At 38.9% G+C, this 17,500-nt stretch overlaps 1 protein-coding gene across 17 annotated transcripts in view; it reads left to right on the forward strand.

Moving 5' to 3' along the window:
• Positions 1–17,500, forward strand: part of pals1b (protein associated with LIN7 1, MAGUK p55 family member b) — a 77,713-nt gene that overhangs the window by 34,787 nt on the left and 25,426 nt on the right. For all 17 annotated transcript variants that reach the window (XR_015517420.1, XR_015517423.1, XR_015517424.1 and 14 more), the window contains 5 exons: positions 3,622–3,699; positions 5,280–5,463; positions 8,883–8,951; positions 12,794–12,865; positions 14,990–15,157. Coding sequence is in view for 4 of the 17 variants with exons in the window: in XM_087296294.1 (XP_087152420.1) it covers positions 3,622–3,699; positions 5,280–5,463; positions 8,883–8,951; positions 12,794–12,865; positions 14,990–15,157 (571 nt within the window). In the remaining 13 variants the exon portion in view is untranslated. The remainder of the gene's footprint in view (positions 1–3,621; positions 3,700–5,279; positions 5,464–8,882; positions 8,952–12,793; positions 12,866–14,989; positions 15,158–17,500) is intronic.

Raw genomic sequence — 17,500 nt, forward strand, 5'->3', positions numbered from 1 at the left:
CAGGTTGGGTAGCATGGGACCACCGGGGTTACATTGGTGCCGTGACCCGGATGGGAGTGAGGTTTAGGGGGGTGAGTGTAACAGAGGCCAGCTAGCTTGTGCTGTGCAGGTAAACCTCACTCTTCTGACCTCTAAAGGTGCTCAAGCGACAGACGCCAGAGGCCATGGTCTTTAGCCTCTTTGGTAGAGCACCCAACTCTCATGTGGAAGGTCGCCAGTTCGATGCCAGCTCGGAGCGGGTTGGGTGGCGTAGGACCGGTGGGGTTACAAAAGCACACCGTCACATCATCACGAAGACAACCAGAACAAACAAATGACACGCTACTGTACAGCATTACATTATATGTCTATACGCACAGGCCTGTGTGTTTCCATTCACCATATTAATTTTCTCGCCGATCGACTGTTGGCATCGTGTATCGAGTGCTCTCGCCAAACGGAGGGACCCACCGCAGTGAGCGCACCATCCATAATATAAGAACACAGAAATTCTCCGTTAATAACTCGGTAGAAAATGTATTTTATAACATCCTCATTTAGATAGACGCCGTCAAACAATTAGCCCAAATGCTCCGGAGAGACCTAAAACATATAAATTTTTCCCTATAGGCTATATGACACTTAATAGGTGATTCCCCTTTATTTAAAGATGTTTCATATTATTCTGCGATCTTAGAGTAAAGGAAAGTGTTCAGTGTTTCAGAACATAAGAGCAAGTAATAAAATATAGCCTATATTTCGTTGCAGCTATGCACTAATAAAGCTCTTCATGTATTTAAAATTTCATTTATAAATTTTACCACGTCATATAGAAACATAAACACAGAACTTGTATTTGCAGTTTTCCCCGACATGTTTGTAAAGCAGCGCTACAGGACTGCGTGACAGAAAAAAGGCAGCCTAGTTTCTGCTGTCACTCACCCATAAATGCTGTTTTTGCACGCTTTGATTAATATCATCATATCCAAATACTTTATAAATAGTATTTTGAAAATTCTCCAGTGTTTATTGTTTTTAGAATATATCTAAAACCTTTTTTTTCAGATAGGTTTTTGTAAAATGAAAGTATAATATTGCTTTAAAACGGTTTGATTTATGTATTGTTTATAGGCTACCTAAATTATTATAGCTAGCTTTTATTTGGTTTATTTATTTCATGTGATTTTATTATATCCGACATTTGCAATTATTTAAATTATTTCTATATAGGGCTATTTTATCAACATATGACACTATTGTTTAGAGTCTACAAAAGTGGACACAAAATTTGTAAAGTTTTGTGTCTTTCTGTTGTATTCATATTGTTTATTATCTCCAAAATAAATAAAAGCAGAAGCCGTAAAGATTATTATGCGTTATTGAAACATCAAGGAGGACGCAGCAAGGAAAAGTCACTTATAAATTAAAACTACTTTATTATTTTATGCAACAGCCTTACATTTAAAAGGGAAACATAAGGGCGATCATACGCAAAAAGACCCCAGACTATAAGGCTAGATGTTTTCTTTCCCTTATTTATTTATTTATTTATTTATTTGTTTGGCACATGTAGTTGTGTGCGATCGGAAAACTAGTGTCCGCCTCTTCTTTCACTCCGCCCTGAAGCACTAGCAGGCCCTCTTTGGCCCAAGGTATTCGGCGGGCCGAAAAAGGCCGGCCGCTGGCCCTGAGAAAGCCCCGCTGTGGCCAGATTAGGCCCCGGAAGTGACAGTGGAAACGCGACTGGCCTTGGCTTGCCCTGGCTCGCTCGCTTTAGGCGCGATAGTGGAAACGCGGCTAATGACAACCAGTTTTAAATTGCTTTTATGCTAAATTTGTTTTGGATTAACATCACTTTTTTTTTCTTTTTCTTTTTTTTTTTTTTTTGAGTTCGGCTCTCTTTCAGACTAAACCGTTTCAGGAATTTCAATACACAATGAAAAAAAAACAGCTTTTGTTTTGTTTTTGTTACATTGATATTGGATTAATATCCCTTTACGGCCATATCCTGTACAGTTTTGTTGTCTGAGTGGCGTTGTCGTTTTGAACTAAAATGGTCCTGTGGTCCACTACAGTGGACATGCTGTAAAATTAAAAATAAAAACAAAATGTTCAAACTCTAAATTGTAGAATTTTTTAACCCAAAGGATGTAGGAAATCACAGAAAAAAACAGAAAAACATTTTCTTCGGGTCTCAGGAAGATATAATCATGCAGGCCTGTGCTTCGTTTCTAAATTTTATATGGAGTTTAACAGCAAATGTGTATGTGTGACTGTGTGAAAGTGACCTTTACGCACTTACCTTGATGTGTCTGAAAAAATCTAAATATGCATCTCAGCTCTCAGAACTTAATGGAGAAATTAAACAAAAACAAAGACTGTGTAGTGATGCACCATCAAATATAATTATAAAAACAGACACCAACAAACAAATTAGGGAGAAAAAATTAAGATTTAGCAATCCATCAAAGCCAATGTTGTTATTAATCCTTCACATGTCCAAGACTGTAATAAAAGGTTAAAAAAACCCAGTCCACAATTACTTTTCACATTGAAAATAAGTCATTTTGTGTAGTTTTTTTTTTTTTGGTGTGTTTTTTTAGGTTTTTATGAACTTGGCTGTTAAAGAGTTAAAATAACTTTTAAAACAATTAATAGTTTTGATCAGGGCAGACTGTCAAGGTCACCAGCGATCCAGCCTGTTTACTACAAATCCGCAGATCCGCAAGTTCCAGTCATGCAGCACACACTCACAGCTGTTCCAGATTCTGCTGATTGCACACACTCACAGCCGGAGGATCATTATGAACTGATTATAGGGATTATATACACAACACATACGCACACTTGATTGCTGAGTCTTGTTTTACAGTTTTGTGACATTGCGTTTTTGTTTCTTTTTTTTTGTTGCTATCCAGCTTTTTGATCCTCGCCTTGTTTGTTTGTTTATATTGTCTACTTCCTGCCTGTACTGACCTATCACCTGTGTTTTTGATTACAACTTTGGATTTGCCTGCATACATCTGTTTGCCCCTGTGTTGACCATTACTTGCCTGACTATTCTTAATAAACCTGCATTTGAATCCGCACTCCCTTTTCAGCGCTCCACTTCACATTACACCAAGGGTAATTAACAAATTCATGCAAAGAAATGGAAAGAAATGTGAATCTGATGCATTTGTACAGCAGTTTAATTCAGTGGATGTTTTCATCCCGAACATAACAAAAGGGGAGTAAATTTGAACAGTGCACAAGGGTTAATACTGGTTTCAATACCTAGTACTGGGTTGCAGCTGGAAGGCCATCCACTGTGTAAGACATATGCTGAAATAGTGGGTGGTTCATTCCGCTGTGGTGACCCCTGATAAATAAGGGACTAAGCCGAAGGAAAATGAATGAAGGAATATCAGCATCATTGCTTCAGTCTGTAGTGTCACATGATCATTTAGAAATCATACCAATATCTAGCTTAGATTTGTCAGCATTCTTTGATGAATAGACAGTTGATGATAAAGAAATCATATAAAATAAATTTTTTTTAATTAATGCATGCTTGATGAATAAATCATGCATTTAAAAAATAATTAAAACAAAATGACCCTTGCACAGTAATGTACATGTGTTGTTCTTCTCTGTCTCTAGTCCAGCATGTACGGCTCCCTCACGTTTCTCCTCATCCCAAACTCCCACAATAAATTACCTCTGGACAGACCGACTGTGGTAGGACCTTCTTTCATCATTTTCATTTCATTTGAATGTCTGTTGCCTTTTCTAGGGCCTTTCTAACACGTTTTTATTCATATTTTGAGATTGCAATTACAAGATACACCTTCTGGGGTCCGTTCTTCGTACGTGGATTACTCAGTTAGCTGGATTTGGATATTGACGATTTGACACGATCCAGGATCGTTTCGTTCTTCAAAGCTGATCCGAGAGTTGTTGTCATAGCAACAGTTCTGGTAGATCAAACCTGGTCGGCAGCAAGCTCAATTCATATAAGCAGGATTAGATCGGCTCAGTTCATGCAAAGAAAATACTGAAAGTATGCACCAAGTGCTGATATTTTCTTACAGTAGTAGTTATATACACTTGGGAAAATAGTAAATATTTTTAACTATATATCTATATAAAGTAAAAAAATATATATATTTTATTAAAACTTGCAATCTGCACTCCGAAATGAAAGTACAAAGACTGCCACCTGGTGGTGCAAAGAGAAAACTTATTGACATGAACTTTTTAGATGGCTTTAGAACAATTTGTGTATAATAGAAATGCACAATATTTGACTTTTTTAAAAGCAATAATAATTATGCAGTCATAAACATGTTTTGACAGCTAATATGACGGTGATTTGATGCTTCACAAAAGTTGCAGACGCCTTTACCAATATGAAAATGCTTTTGTAAACATCCAGTTATTCTTTACACTGATTAAAAATTGGCTAATATAATAAAGAAAATCTTTTCTAAATGTAGAACTAAATACATTGACTTGCATTGAAATACATGATGAATACTCTTGACACATGAAAGTGGAAAGCCTGCAGCTCACAACAAATGTGGAAGGTTATTGCGTGTCATATTTAACAAACCGTTTACTGCTAATTTGATGTAATTTTGCTCACATGGATAATTGAATATTAATCAGATGATGTCATCACGCTGCTGTGCCGTCAGCCAATCGTTGCATTGCTGATTATGATTTCGAGGATCGATAGATCTGTCCTTCACAACACACGCAGCGATCTCAGATCAGCTCATCCAGACATTCTAATCTGATTTGTGAACCAAATTAGCGAGAGATCAGTTATCGAGAAGAAAAGATCAAGGAACTGCCAAATCATCTTAGATCAATTAAGCGAGGTACGAAGAACAGACCCCTGGAGAAAGTCTTATTTGTTTTATTTCAGCTAGAATAAAAGCGGTTTTTAATTTTCCTGCAGCCATTTTAAGGTCAATATTATTCGCCCCCTTAAGCAATATTTGTTTTGGATATTCTACAGAACAAAACACTGTTCAATCACTTGCCTAATTACCCTAACATTACCATAATTAACTTAGTTAAGCCTTTAAATGTCACGTTAAGCTGTATAGAAGTGTCTTAAAGAATAACTAGTCAAATATTATTTACTGTCATCATGACAAAGATAAAATAAATCAGTTATTGGAAATCAGATATTAAAATTATTATGATTAGAAATGTGTTGTTTAACAGAAATCGGGAGGAAAATTTACAGGAGGACTAATACTTCTGATTTCAGTTGTGTGCTTTTGGTGGATGTTTTTCTTTGACTCCAGATGCACGTGAAGGCAAACTTCAGCTACGACCCCTCTGAGGACCCGTATGTGCCCTGTAAAGAGCTCGGCTTGTCCTTCCAGAGAGGAGACATCCTTCATGTGACCAGTCAAGATGACCCAAACTGGTGGCAGGCCTACAGAGAAGGACACGATGACCAAAAACCTCTGGCTGGCCTTATACCTGGTGAGTTTCAGGTTGCAAAAATAAGTAGAGTACAATCTCAGAAATAATTGTTTCCCAACCCTGTTCCTAGAAGCACACCAACAGTACATATTTTGGATGTCTTCCTTATCTGATCCATTGACTTCAGGTTTTGGAGTCTCTTGTTATGTACTGATGAGCTGATTTAGGTGTGTTTGATTAGAGAGAGGTTGAAAATGTGTACTGTTGGTGTGCCTTTAGGAACAGGTTTGGGAAAAACTGGCCTAAATTACACATTTCAGAATTGCAAAAAAAGCGCCCTCTAGTGGATGTGTCATATGAAATGTACAACAAAACATAACCCAAATAATGTATTTCCGAGTTGCAAAAATGTGCCTTTTAGTTGATTTTGTCATCTGAACTGTACAACTAAATGTACCCTAAGTCAGTGTTTCCCAACCCTGTTCCAGGAGGCACACCAACAGTTTATTTTTTGGATGTCTCTTTATGTGACTCATTAATGTCAGGTTTTGGAGTCTCTTCTAATGTTCTGATGAGCTGATTCAGGTGTGTTTGATTTGAGAGAGGTTGAAAATGTGTACTGTGGGTGTGCCATTAGGAACAAGGTTGGGAAACACTGACCTAAGCTACACATTTCAGATTTGCAAAAAAAGCACCCTCTGTGTGGATTTGTCGCCTGAAACGTACAACTAAATGTACCCTAAGTCAGTGTTTCTCAACCCTGTTCCTAGAGGCAAGGCAAGGCAAGGCAAGGCAAGTTAATTTATATAGCACATTTCATACACAGTGGCAATTCAAAGTGCTTTACATAAACAGGAATAAAAAAGACAAGTTTAGGAACATAAAATGCAGACAATAAAAATGATTAAAAACAGATAAAAACAATTTAAAATGAGTTAAAATAGGCTATAAAAGAATGAAAAAGAAAAATGAAAAACAATAGTGCGATCTGTCGGACGCAGCACAGTGCTCATTCAGTAAAGGCACAGCTAAACAGATGTGTTTTCAGTCTTGATTTGAATGTGCCTAATGTTGGAGCACGTCTGATCATTTCTGGAAGCTGATTCCAGCAGCGAGGGGCATAGTGGCTGAAGGCAGATTCACCCTGCTTTGACTGAACCCTTGTAATTTTTCTAGTTTATATGATCCTAAAGATCTGAGTGATCTGTTAGGTTTGTATTCAGTGAGCATATCTGTAATGTATTGAGGTCCTAGGCCATTTAGTGATTTATAGACCAGTAATAATACTTTAAAATCTATTCTGAATGTATCTGGGAGCCAGTGTAGAGACCTGAGGACAGGTGTGATGTGCTCTGATTTCCTGCTTCTGGTCAGAATCCTGGCCGCAGCGTTCTGGATGAGCTGCAACTGTCTGACTGTCTTTTTGGGAAGGCCAGTGAAGAGACCATTACAGTAATCCACCCTGCTGCTGATAAAAGCATGAACAAGTTTCTCTAAGTCTTCACTGGAAACAAAGCATCTGATTCTTGTAATGTTTTTGAGATGATAGTATGCTGATTTACTGACTGCTTTGACATGACTATTGAAACTCAGATCTGACTCCAGAGTCACACCAAGATTCTTGACCTTATTTTTTGTCGTTCGACCTTTATAGGCACACCAACAGTACATATTTTAGATGTCTCCTTTATCTGACCAATTGATTTCAGGTTTTGGAGTCTCTTGTTATGTGCTGATGAGCTGATTCAGGTGTGTATTATTAGGGAGTGGTTGAAAATGTGTACTGTTAGTGTGCCTTTAGGAACAGGTTTGTGAAAAACTGGCCTAAATTACACATTTCAGATTTGCAAAAATAGCGCCCTCTAGTGGATTTGTCATCTGAAATGTACAACTAAACATAACCTAAATAATGTACTTCAGATTCACAAAACTGTGCCGTCTAGTTGATTTTGTCATCTGAAATGTACAACTAAATGTACCCAAAGTCAGTGTTTCCCAACCCTGGTCCCGGGGGCACACCAACAGTTTATATTATGGATGTCTCCTTTATCTGACCCATTGACTTCAGGTTTTGAGGTCTCTTCTATTGTCCTTATGAGCTGATTCAGGTGTGTTTGATTAGGAAGAGTTTGAAAATGTGTACTGTTAGTGTGCCTTTAGGAACAGAGTTGGGAAACGCTGGCCTAAATTAAACATTTCAGATTTGCAAAAAAAGCGCCCTCTAGTGGATTTGTCATGTGAAACGTACAACTAAATTTACCCTAAGTCAGTGTTTCCCGACCCTGTTCCTAGAGGCACACCAACAGTACATATTTTGGATGTCTCCTTTATCTGACCAATTGATTTCAGGTTTTGGAGTCTCTTGTTATGTACTGATGAGCTGATTCAGGTGTGTATTATTAGGGAGAGGTTGAAAATGTGTACTGTTGGTGTGCTTTTAGGAACAGGGTTGGGAAACACTGGCCTAAATTACGCATTTCAGATTTGCAAAAAAAGCGCCCTCTAGTGGATTTGTCATCTGAAACGTAAAACTAAATGTACCCTAAGTCAGTGTTTCTCAACCCTGTTCCTAGAGGCACACCTACAGTACATATTTTGGATGTCTCCTTTATCTGACCCATTGACTTCAGGTTTTGGAGTTTCTTCTAATGTACTGATGAGCTGATTTAGGTGTGTTTGATTATTGAGAGGTTGAAAATGTGAACTGTTGACATGTCTTCAGGAACAGGATTGGGAAACACTGGCCTAATTTAAACATTTCAGATTTTCACACAAGCGCCCTCTAGTGGATTTGTCATCTCAAATGTAAAACTAAATGTACCCTAAGTCAGTGTTTCCCAACACTGTTCCTGGAGGCACACTAACAGTACATATTTTGGATGTCTCCTTTATCTGACCAGTAAATTTCAGGTTTTGGGGTCTCTTCTAATTGATTCAGGTGTGTTTGATTAGGGAGAGGTTGAAAATGAGTACTGTTGGTGTGCCTTCAGGAACAGGGTTGGGAAACACTGAGATAGAGAGACCATTAGATGCAGTATAAGGCACTCTACACTCGGGTGATATGACTATACAGATTATAAAGATACAGATTAGATTTTTTCATTATTTATTGGTTATAGTCAAAACACCAATAAATACTGAGATATATTTTTGTCACTACTGCAGGGATGGCCAACCCTGTTCCTGGAGAACCACCTTTCTGCAGATTTCAGTTGCAACCCATATCAAACACACCTGCCTGTAATTATCACGTGGTGTTCAGGTCCTAATTAATTGGTTCAGGTGTGTTTGATATGGGCTGCAACTGAAATCTGCAGGAAGGTGGCTCTCCAGGAACAGGGTTGGCCTCCCCTGCACTACTGCCTTTGGTCCCAATAAACCATATTGTTTCAAATAATGTCAAAGTATTTCTTTAACTAATAGTTTGACGGGTGTGTGCTGTGTGTGTGTATGCTCACTATTTGTTGTTTTCTTTCAAGGAAAGAACTTTCAGCAGCACCGAGAAGCCATGAAGAAAACCATTACAGACAAAAATGAAGAGTATAAAGGTGAGCCGGCCTGATATAGACTTACACCCTATCAGATCAGAAAACCCTGGTAAAACTAAAATAGAGCCTCAAACATAGATGTCAACTGCTTCTTTGAGCATTTGTCCTTCCTAAAACGCTGTGATGTTGATCTAATTGTCATACGTTTATAACACTTCTTTTAATTTTTGTATCATTTAAATACTATTGCATTTTATTCAATTTAATTTCTTTATGTTTTCTGTATAATTTGGCTAAAGATTGATTAATTTAGTTGTGTGTGTTTTAGTATCTTCTATGTGTTGTATATGTTTGCGTGTATATATATATATATATATATATATATATATATATATATATATATATATATATATATATATATATTAGTGCTGCCAATCGATTAAAAAAAATTAACTAATTAATCGTACCTTTTTAAAAATATTAAATCGCATTTAAAATACTGTAACTTGTAATTTTGGCTATTTAAATGTAAAATTAATGTAAACACAAGACAAAAACTATTTAAATTCAAAATATAATTGTTTAATAGAATTTTGTTTAACTTGTAACACAGATTTGTTCATGTAAACAACATATCCACAATAAACCATCAAGATCCTGGCTTGACAGCCATATTTATTACAGAAATTAAAACACAGGCGTGTTAATGATATTTAAATTTCAAAACAATCAATGCCAATAAAGAAAACATTGATTTCCATGTTGGATTCTAAGTGGACTGCAAAAATGCCTAAATACAGGAATTGCAGATATGGAAAATGAAAAATTATAATAATAAACTATAGAATACAAACTGTTGCACTCATTGTAAAGTTTTATTGCTGTGAGTTGAGAACATTAATTATAGAGTAGAAACAATTTAGCTTAATCCTCCTTTACATTCATCCAGTTGCTAAGATTAGGAGTATCCGGCAAGTGCACAGACACTCCCAAATGCCCGCAAATGAATGATAATCTCTCGCAAACCGGTCCTTAAATACATTGCACACCCCTTTCCCCCGCATCCCTCCTAGCTCTTCAGGTATGTCCTTAGCTCTTCACCCCCACCGTCCTTCAGGTACGTCTCGCGCACACACACCCCTACTCAGATACGTCGCTCACTCCACCCCTGACACCCCTAAACGGGCCTGACACAGACGTTTTGGCCCCAACGACCTTCCATACTGGAGCGACTCCCCTCAGATTCAACACGCATGATCACGTTCATCAAATTTGCTTAAACTAAGCGTCCTAAAGTATTACTGTAATTCACAAGGATTCTGACACAACAACGCGAAGCAGACGCTTTCGTTGCGTTTAAAGAGGAAACACGCTAAACTTGGAGGGCTCATGCTGAAAGGCAGAGGAATGCCCTGTCTTTGACAGCTCGCGACTTTATCAGACGTTCTGAGTACATTTACATAGACACCAATACTCCGATTTTAATATGATTAAGATACTACTCTTATTAAAATTCTACCGTGTAGCCTAAGCAGTGATTTTATTACCTTAAAGGTACACAGAGTCACCATATGCTGAGGATTTTCTTTCTGTTCGCCATGCGTTATCAACTTACAACTGATGTCGAAAGTTAAAAATGAAACACCCGAAATTGCATGAAACTCTGGATAACCTGTGATGCAACTACTTGTTTTATACTGGAACTTGCCTTCTAAAAGTGCTTCCTTGGTCTTATCCACATTTCTTGCATGTTAAACACACGTCCACCACAACAGGAAGTAAAAAAAACCTGCAACTGCGTTAATTGCGTTAATTTTTTTAAAGTGTTAATTATTTAAAATTAATCGCATGCGCTAACGCACTAATTTTGACAGCGCTAATATATATATATATATATATATATATATATATATATATATATATACAGGCCCGTGCAGAGACCGTCCAAAGGGCATGTGCAGGATACATTTTTTTGAATATCCCGGGGGGGGGAGGGAGGGTGCACTGCTTATCTGCAGAGTGGATGCGCGCGTACTGAAGAGCGGTGTTATCGCGCGCGTACTGATCAGCTGTGTTGTCGCGTGCGTACTGAAGGGCGGGACCGAAGGTGCGGGGGCACTTTTGATCATTTTGGAAGGGCACTTTCTATCCAAGACTAAAACGGGCTTGTGCACTGCACAGGTTGAGCCCTATGTGTGCATGTGCCTGTATATATATATATATATATATATATATATATATATATATATATATATGTATATATATATATATATATATATATATATATATATATATATATATATATATATACATATATACATACACTACCTGACAAAAGTCTTGTCGTCGATCTCAGTTGCAAGAGCAGTAAATAATAACTCGACTTCTGGTTGATCATTTAGAAAAGTGTCAGAAGGTGGATTTCTCTGATGAATCATCTGTTGAGCTGCATCCCAATCATCACAAATACTGCAGAAGACCTACTGTACCCACATGGACCAAAATTCTCATAGAAATCAGTCAAGTTTGGTGAAGGACAAATCAAATCACTTGTATTGTGACATCATCAGCAGCACGTGTGCTATGATGAGTGAAAAGCTTAGGTGCTGGCTCCAGACAAAACAAAATACAGACAGTGCAAATACAACGACAGTGCAACATACAGACAGTACAAAATACAACAGCATACTCCCAAAAAAAAAAAAAAAAACAGGACAATGTAAAATTGACAGCGATATGTGCAATGAATAGGTGTCCACATGGTTGTAGGCAGTATTGTTTTGAGTATAGATTGGTTAAAGTGCAGTGCATGCTACATATTGATGGTGTGCAGTAAGGGGTATGAAAGAGTTTGTGTGTGGTGTGTTGTGTTCATCAGCCTGATAGTCTGAGGGAAGAAGCTTTCCTTCAGTCGGCTGGTGCGTGATCGGATGCTGCGGAACCGTCTGCCTGAGGGTAGCAGAGAGAAAAGACTATGGCTTGGGTGGCTGGAGTCGCTGATAATTCTCTTGGCCTTCCTCATGCACCGCCTGGTGTAGATGTCATGGTTTGGGGTTGCATTTAATATGGGGGCGTGCAAGAGATCTGCAGAGTGGATGGCAACAGCCTGAGGGATCAAGACATTTGTGCTGCCCATTACATTACAAACCACAGGAGAGGGACAATTCTCCAGCAGGATAGCGCTCCTTCTCATACTTCAGCCTCCACATCAAAGCTCCTGAAAGCAAAGAGTGCTCCAGGATTGGTCAGCCCAGTCACCAGACATGAACATTATTGAGCACGTCTGAGGTAAGATGAAGGAGGAGGCGTTGAAGATGAACACAAAGCATCTTGATGAACTCTGGTAGTCCTGCAGGAACGCTTTCTTCTTCATTCCAGATGACTTTATTAATCAGTGGTTTGAGTCATGTCAGAGATGTATGGATGCAGTCCTCCAAGCTCATGATGGAGTCAGACACAATATTCATTCTGTCTCCACTGCAGCAGGACTTTATATTCTATACTGGACATTATTCCTGTTCAGTGATGAGACTTTAGTCTAAGCAGAGTCAGACCTTACTGTCCTAATGAAATCATTAATAATCAAGACATGATCAGATTTTATTGTGGTAATCTAGAGCTCTTTGCCTTCGATATGAGCCACTTCTAATTCCATTTATTACTTGTTGTCCCTAAAACTTGGATAGACGACAAGACTTTTGTCAGGTAGTGCAGATGTTAAATTAAAATTGAAAAATTAATCTATTATTATCTAAAATTGTAATATTTAACCTCAGCCTGGTGTAAAGTAAATGTAAGTAGTTGTAGTTTTCAGTTAGCTAACATAATGATATTATAGTTTCATACGTTTAGTTAATTGTAAAAACTATTTCTTTGACACAAACATGTCTTCTTTAACACAGGAAAACTCTGGTGTGCGATCAGAAGTAAAAAGCACCGGAAAAAACTTTTGTATAACCCTAATAAGAACATTGGTAAGTATGACTCTTCATCAAATCATAATTCATTTTCTGATTGAACTGATTGGCTATGAGGGCGGTGCGGTGGCACAGTGGGTAGTGCTGTCGCCTAACAGCTAGAAGGTCACTGATTCCAGTCTCAGCTAGGCCAGTTGACATTTCTGTGTGGAGTTTGCATGTTCTCTCCGTGTTGGCGTGGGTTTACTCTGGGTGCTTCGGTTTCCCCTGCAGTCCAAAGACATGCGCTGTAGGTGAATTGGGTAAGCTAAATTGTCTGTAGTGTATGAGTGTGAATGAGAGGGTATGGGCATTTCCCAGTGATGGGTTCCAGCTGGAAGGGAAACATATGCTGGATAAGTTGGCGGTTCATTCCGCTGTGGCTATCCCTGGTTAAAAAAGGGACTAAGCCGAAAAGAAAATGATTGAATGGTGTTCTGAGTGGTTTGTGTTGCTGTGTGGTTCTTAGGGTGTTCTCAGTAGATGCTTACTGGTGCAAATTGATGCAAATTGAAAACAATTCTGAGGAAAAGCTGCAAGTTTGTGATGATCTGTGGTGTAAACGGCTTCAGATAAGTGTTGACATTCAGTCATTGGTACTGAGAGATAGGTCAAATTAAATAACAATGACAGCAGTTCTCAAACCCTGACTAATTTACATTCAAAAGCACTGCTTTACCTTCTCCTTTCAGGATCCAGCATTTATTGTGTGTCTAGTGTCTTCCATTCACCATGTCATTTCTATGCGAAACCCCTAAAACAGGGGTTTGCAAAGTGTGAGGCGCGCCTCCCCTAGTGGGGGCGCCAGAGCATGTCAGGGGAGGCGCGGGAAAAAATATTATATAATAAAAATATAATTATTAAGTTTAATTATTATATGTATTTTTTATTATATTTAAACGTTTTAATTAAACAAAGCTAAAAAAAATAATACGTCAAAAATAAGAAAACCTTTTTTACCCAGAAGGCCATAGCTGTGAATTCGCTTCTGTTTGGCAAGCCCGCCAATACAGGTATATGCCTGCTAATACAATGGATCGGTTTCTGAGACCCCCCCGATTCAAAGCCTTCAAGTTCAGGGCTTAAACTCAAAAGACGACGATATGATGATCAGGATTTGAGTTTAGGATTTACGTGGACAGGACCAGCTGATGAACCACGACCTTTATGTGTGGTTTGTCAAAATATTTTGGCTAATGACAGCATGAGACCCGCTAAACTTCAACTGTTTTGACTGGGATGGACAGTTCTTGGATCTGTTCTATTCATATTGAACCATCATCCTAGTTTTAAAAACGTTATATTAAAATACTTGTTATTACTCTGTAAATAATGGCACTTTCATGCAAATGATGATAAAAGTGAGTTAACAGTCTGACATCTGTCTGTGTCTTTATATATACTGTATATATATATGTGTGTGTGTGTGTGTGTGTGTGTGTGTGTGTGTGTGTGTGTGTGTGTGTGTGTGTGTGTGTGTGTGTGTGTGTGTGTGTGTGTGTGCGTGCGTGTTTGGGAGGAGGGGGGTGCCAATGGATAAGTTGTGTCAAAAGGGAGGCCCACTGTCTTAGACTTTGAAAAACCCTGCCCTAAAATAATGTCAGATTTACGTTTGTAAATTTTCTTTTCTTTCTCAAATATTTCCTAAATGATGTTGAACAGATTCAGGAAATTTTCACAGTGTTTCCTATAATATTTTTTTCTTCTGGAGAAAGTCTTATTTGTTTTATTTCTGCTAGAATAAAATCAGTTTTTAAGCCATTTTAAGGTCAATATTATTAGCCCCCTTAAGCAATATTTGATTTGGATAGTCTACAGAACAAACCACTGCTATACAATGACTTGCCTAATTACCCTAACTTTACCCTAATTACCCTAGTTAAGCCTTTAAATGTCACTTTAAGCTGAACACTAGTATCTTGAAGAATATCTAGTCAGATATTATGTACTGTCAGTTATTAGAGATGAGTTATTAAAACTATTATGTTTAGAAATGTGTTGACATCTCTCTGTTAAACAAAAATTGGGGAAATAATATACGGGGGGGGGGGGGGGGGGGAGGGGGAGGGGGGGGGGCTAATAATTCTGACTTCAACTGTACATTTATTAAACACTCAGTAATGAATATTTTTGACTGTTCAGAGCACTACAGTGAGGATATTCTGACCTATGAGGAGGTGTCACTGTATCGACAGCCGCCCGACCGCAAGCGTCCTGTGGCTCTGATTGGTCCAGCAAACAGCGGACAGGATGAGCTGAGACAGAGACTGCTGTCTTCAGAGCCTGAGCGATTCGCCGCAGCCGTCCCACGTAAGACTGTGATTTAAAAGGCACTTACTATGCAAAAATCACTTTTATAAGGGGTTTAAACACAGTTGTGTGTCAGCAGTGTGGGATTATAACCAGCCTCTAATGGTAAACATTAATTCATTCTAGATTTTATAATCAGACTTGATAAAAGCAGTCTGCTGAAACACTTTGATTGACATTCTTCCTTTGTATGTGTCATCAGAGAGAGAAAGCCCCGCCCACTATTGACCATCTCTTCCTTATTAGCATAAACAGCCCTAAGTGAGAAGCAGCCATCCGCCATTAGAGCTTTGACCTGCTGAAGATACTTTCAGCGACTTAGCAGATTATAAATGTGGAGGTTTTTGAACACCGGAGTCTCCAATAGACTGACACATTCTGAGACGCTTCTGTTCACGTTTTCACTATTTCACAAGAATAAAATTAAACCGGTTTTGAATCTGCCACTATGCTGACACACAGGCATTTGTAGCTCTGTGAAGAGCATAATCTCATTTCACTTTAAAGTGTCAGTCACCAAAGCGGCACAATTAGAATTAGAAGCGTCCGTTTCAGAGAGTTAGGAAACATTATTAGTGGGGTATTTTGAGCTGAAACTTCTCTCACACACACACACTCTAGAGCAGGGGTGGGCAAACTCGGTCCTGGAGGGCCGGTGTCCTGCACAGTTTAGCTCCAACTCTAATCAAACACACCTGCTTATAGATTTCTTGTGATCTTAAAGACACTCGATGCATCCGAAACCGCATTCTTCCATACTTTATAGTACGCTAAAATCAGTATGCGAGCCGAGTAGTATGTCTGAATTCATAGAATTCAAAAATCAGTATGCGAGAAGTACCCGGATGACTTACTACTTCCGGCGAGATTCTAGAGTGCGCATCCCATTCATGCTGCGCTATCCCATGATGCCCCGCGAGCGAATTCATGAATGGGAGTAAGGCGACACAATTGACGCAGGTAGGTCACGTGACCCAGACAAAATGGCGGATGTAGTACGTCCGAATTCCATTCATACTTTTCACGTTCATACTGTATTGACCTTATTCTCCGTAGACGAGCGGGCGCTGCCATTTGAATCTTTTTGGCACGAGACTTCCGCTCTCATTCACTTCCATTCATTTTTAGACATTAAAAACTGCTCGTTTCGCTGTTTGATGTTGCAAACTGATATTTCCTTGTTATATTATTCTACTTGGTCTGTATAGTCATGCAAACATTTGTTTGTAGAGCAAGTAGTTTGACCGTTTTTTGCCGTTTATTATTCCTTGCCATTTCTCCCATAGGAGACTGAAACGGAAGTTCTAAGACAATCGCGAAAACAGGCGCACTTCCGCATTTCAGAATAAGGTCAATAGACCTTACTTTTCTAACGGCCGAGTAGTACATTTAAATTCGAATGCAGTACCTACTGAGTAGTAGGCGGTTTCGGACGCAGCCACTGATTAGCATGTTCAGGTGTGTTTGACTTGTGTTGGAACAAAACTCAGCAGGGACACTGGCCCTCGAGGATCAAGTTTGCCCATCCCTGCTCTAGAGACATCAGTTTGCTTTTTACATCTTGTAAAAATGAACCCTTTAATGCTACTTTTGCATAAAAGTTTTTTTTCAGATAACAAAAACAATCAACTATATTATATACAGTCACTGGCCATTTTGTTAGGTACACCTGTTCAACTGCTCGTTAACGCAAATTTCTAATTAGCTTCTAAATTTCTAAATTTCTAATCCCATGGCAGCAACTCAATGCATTTAGGCATGTAGACGTGATCAAGACGATCTGCTGCAGTTTAAACCGAGTATCAGAATGGGGAAGAAAGGTGATTTAAGTGACTTTGTATGTAGCGCGGTTGTTGGTGCCAGTTGGGCTTGTCTGAGTATTTCAGAAACTGCTGATCCCTACTGGGATTTTCACGCACAACCATCTCTAGGGTTTACAGGGAATGGTCTGAAAAAGAGGAAATATCCAGTGAGCGGCAGTTCTGTGAGCGCAAATGCCAGAGGTCAGAGGAGAATGGCCAGACTGGTTCCAGCTGATAGAAAGGCAACAGTAACTCAAATAAGCACTCGTTACAACCGAGGTCTGCAGAAGAGCATCTCTGAACACACAACACTTCCAACCTTGAGACGGATGGGCTACAGCAGCAGAAGACCACACCGGGTGCTGCTCCTGTCAGCTAAGAACAGGAAACTGAGGCTACAATTCACACAGACTCACCAAAACTGGACAATAGAAGATTGGAGAAACGTTGCCTGCTCTGATGAGTCTCCATTTCTGCTGCAGCATTCGGATGGTCGGGTCAGAATTGGACGTAAACAATAGGAAAGCATGGATCTATCCTG

The sequence above is a fragment of the Danio rerio genome, chromosome 20 (genome assembly GCF_052040795.2).
Source record: "Danio rerio strain M-AB ecotype USA chromosome 20, GRCz13ab, whole genome shotgun sequence".
In the NCBI taxonomy this organism is placed as follows: Eukaryota; Metazoa; Chordata; class Actinopteri; order Cypriniformes; family Danionidae; genus Danio; species Danio rerio.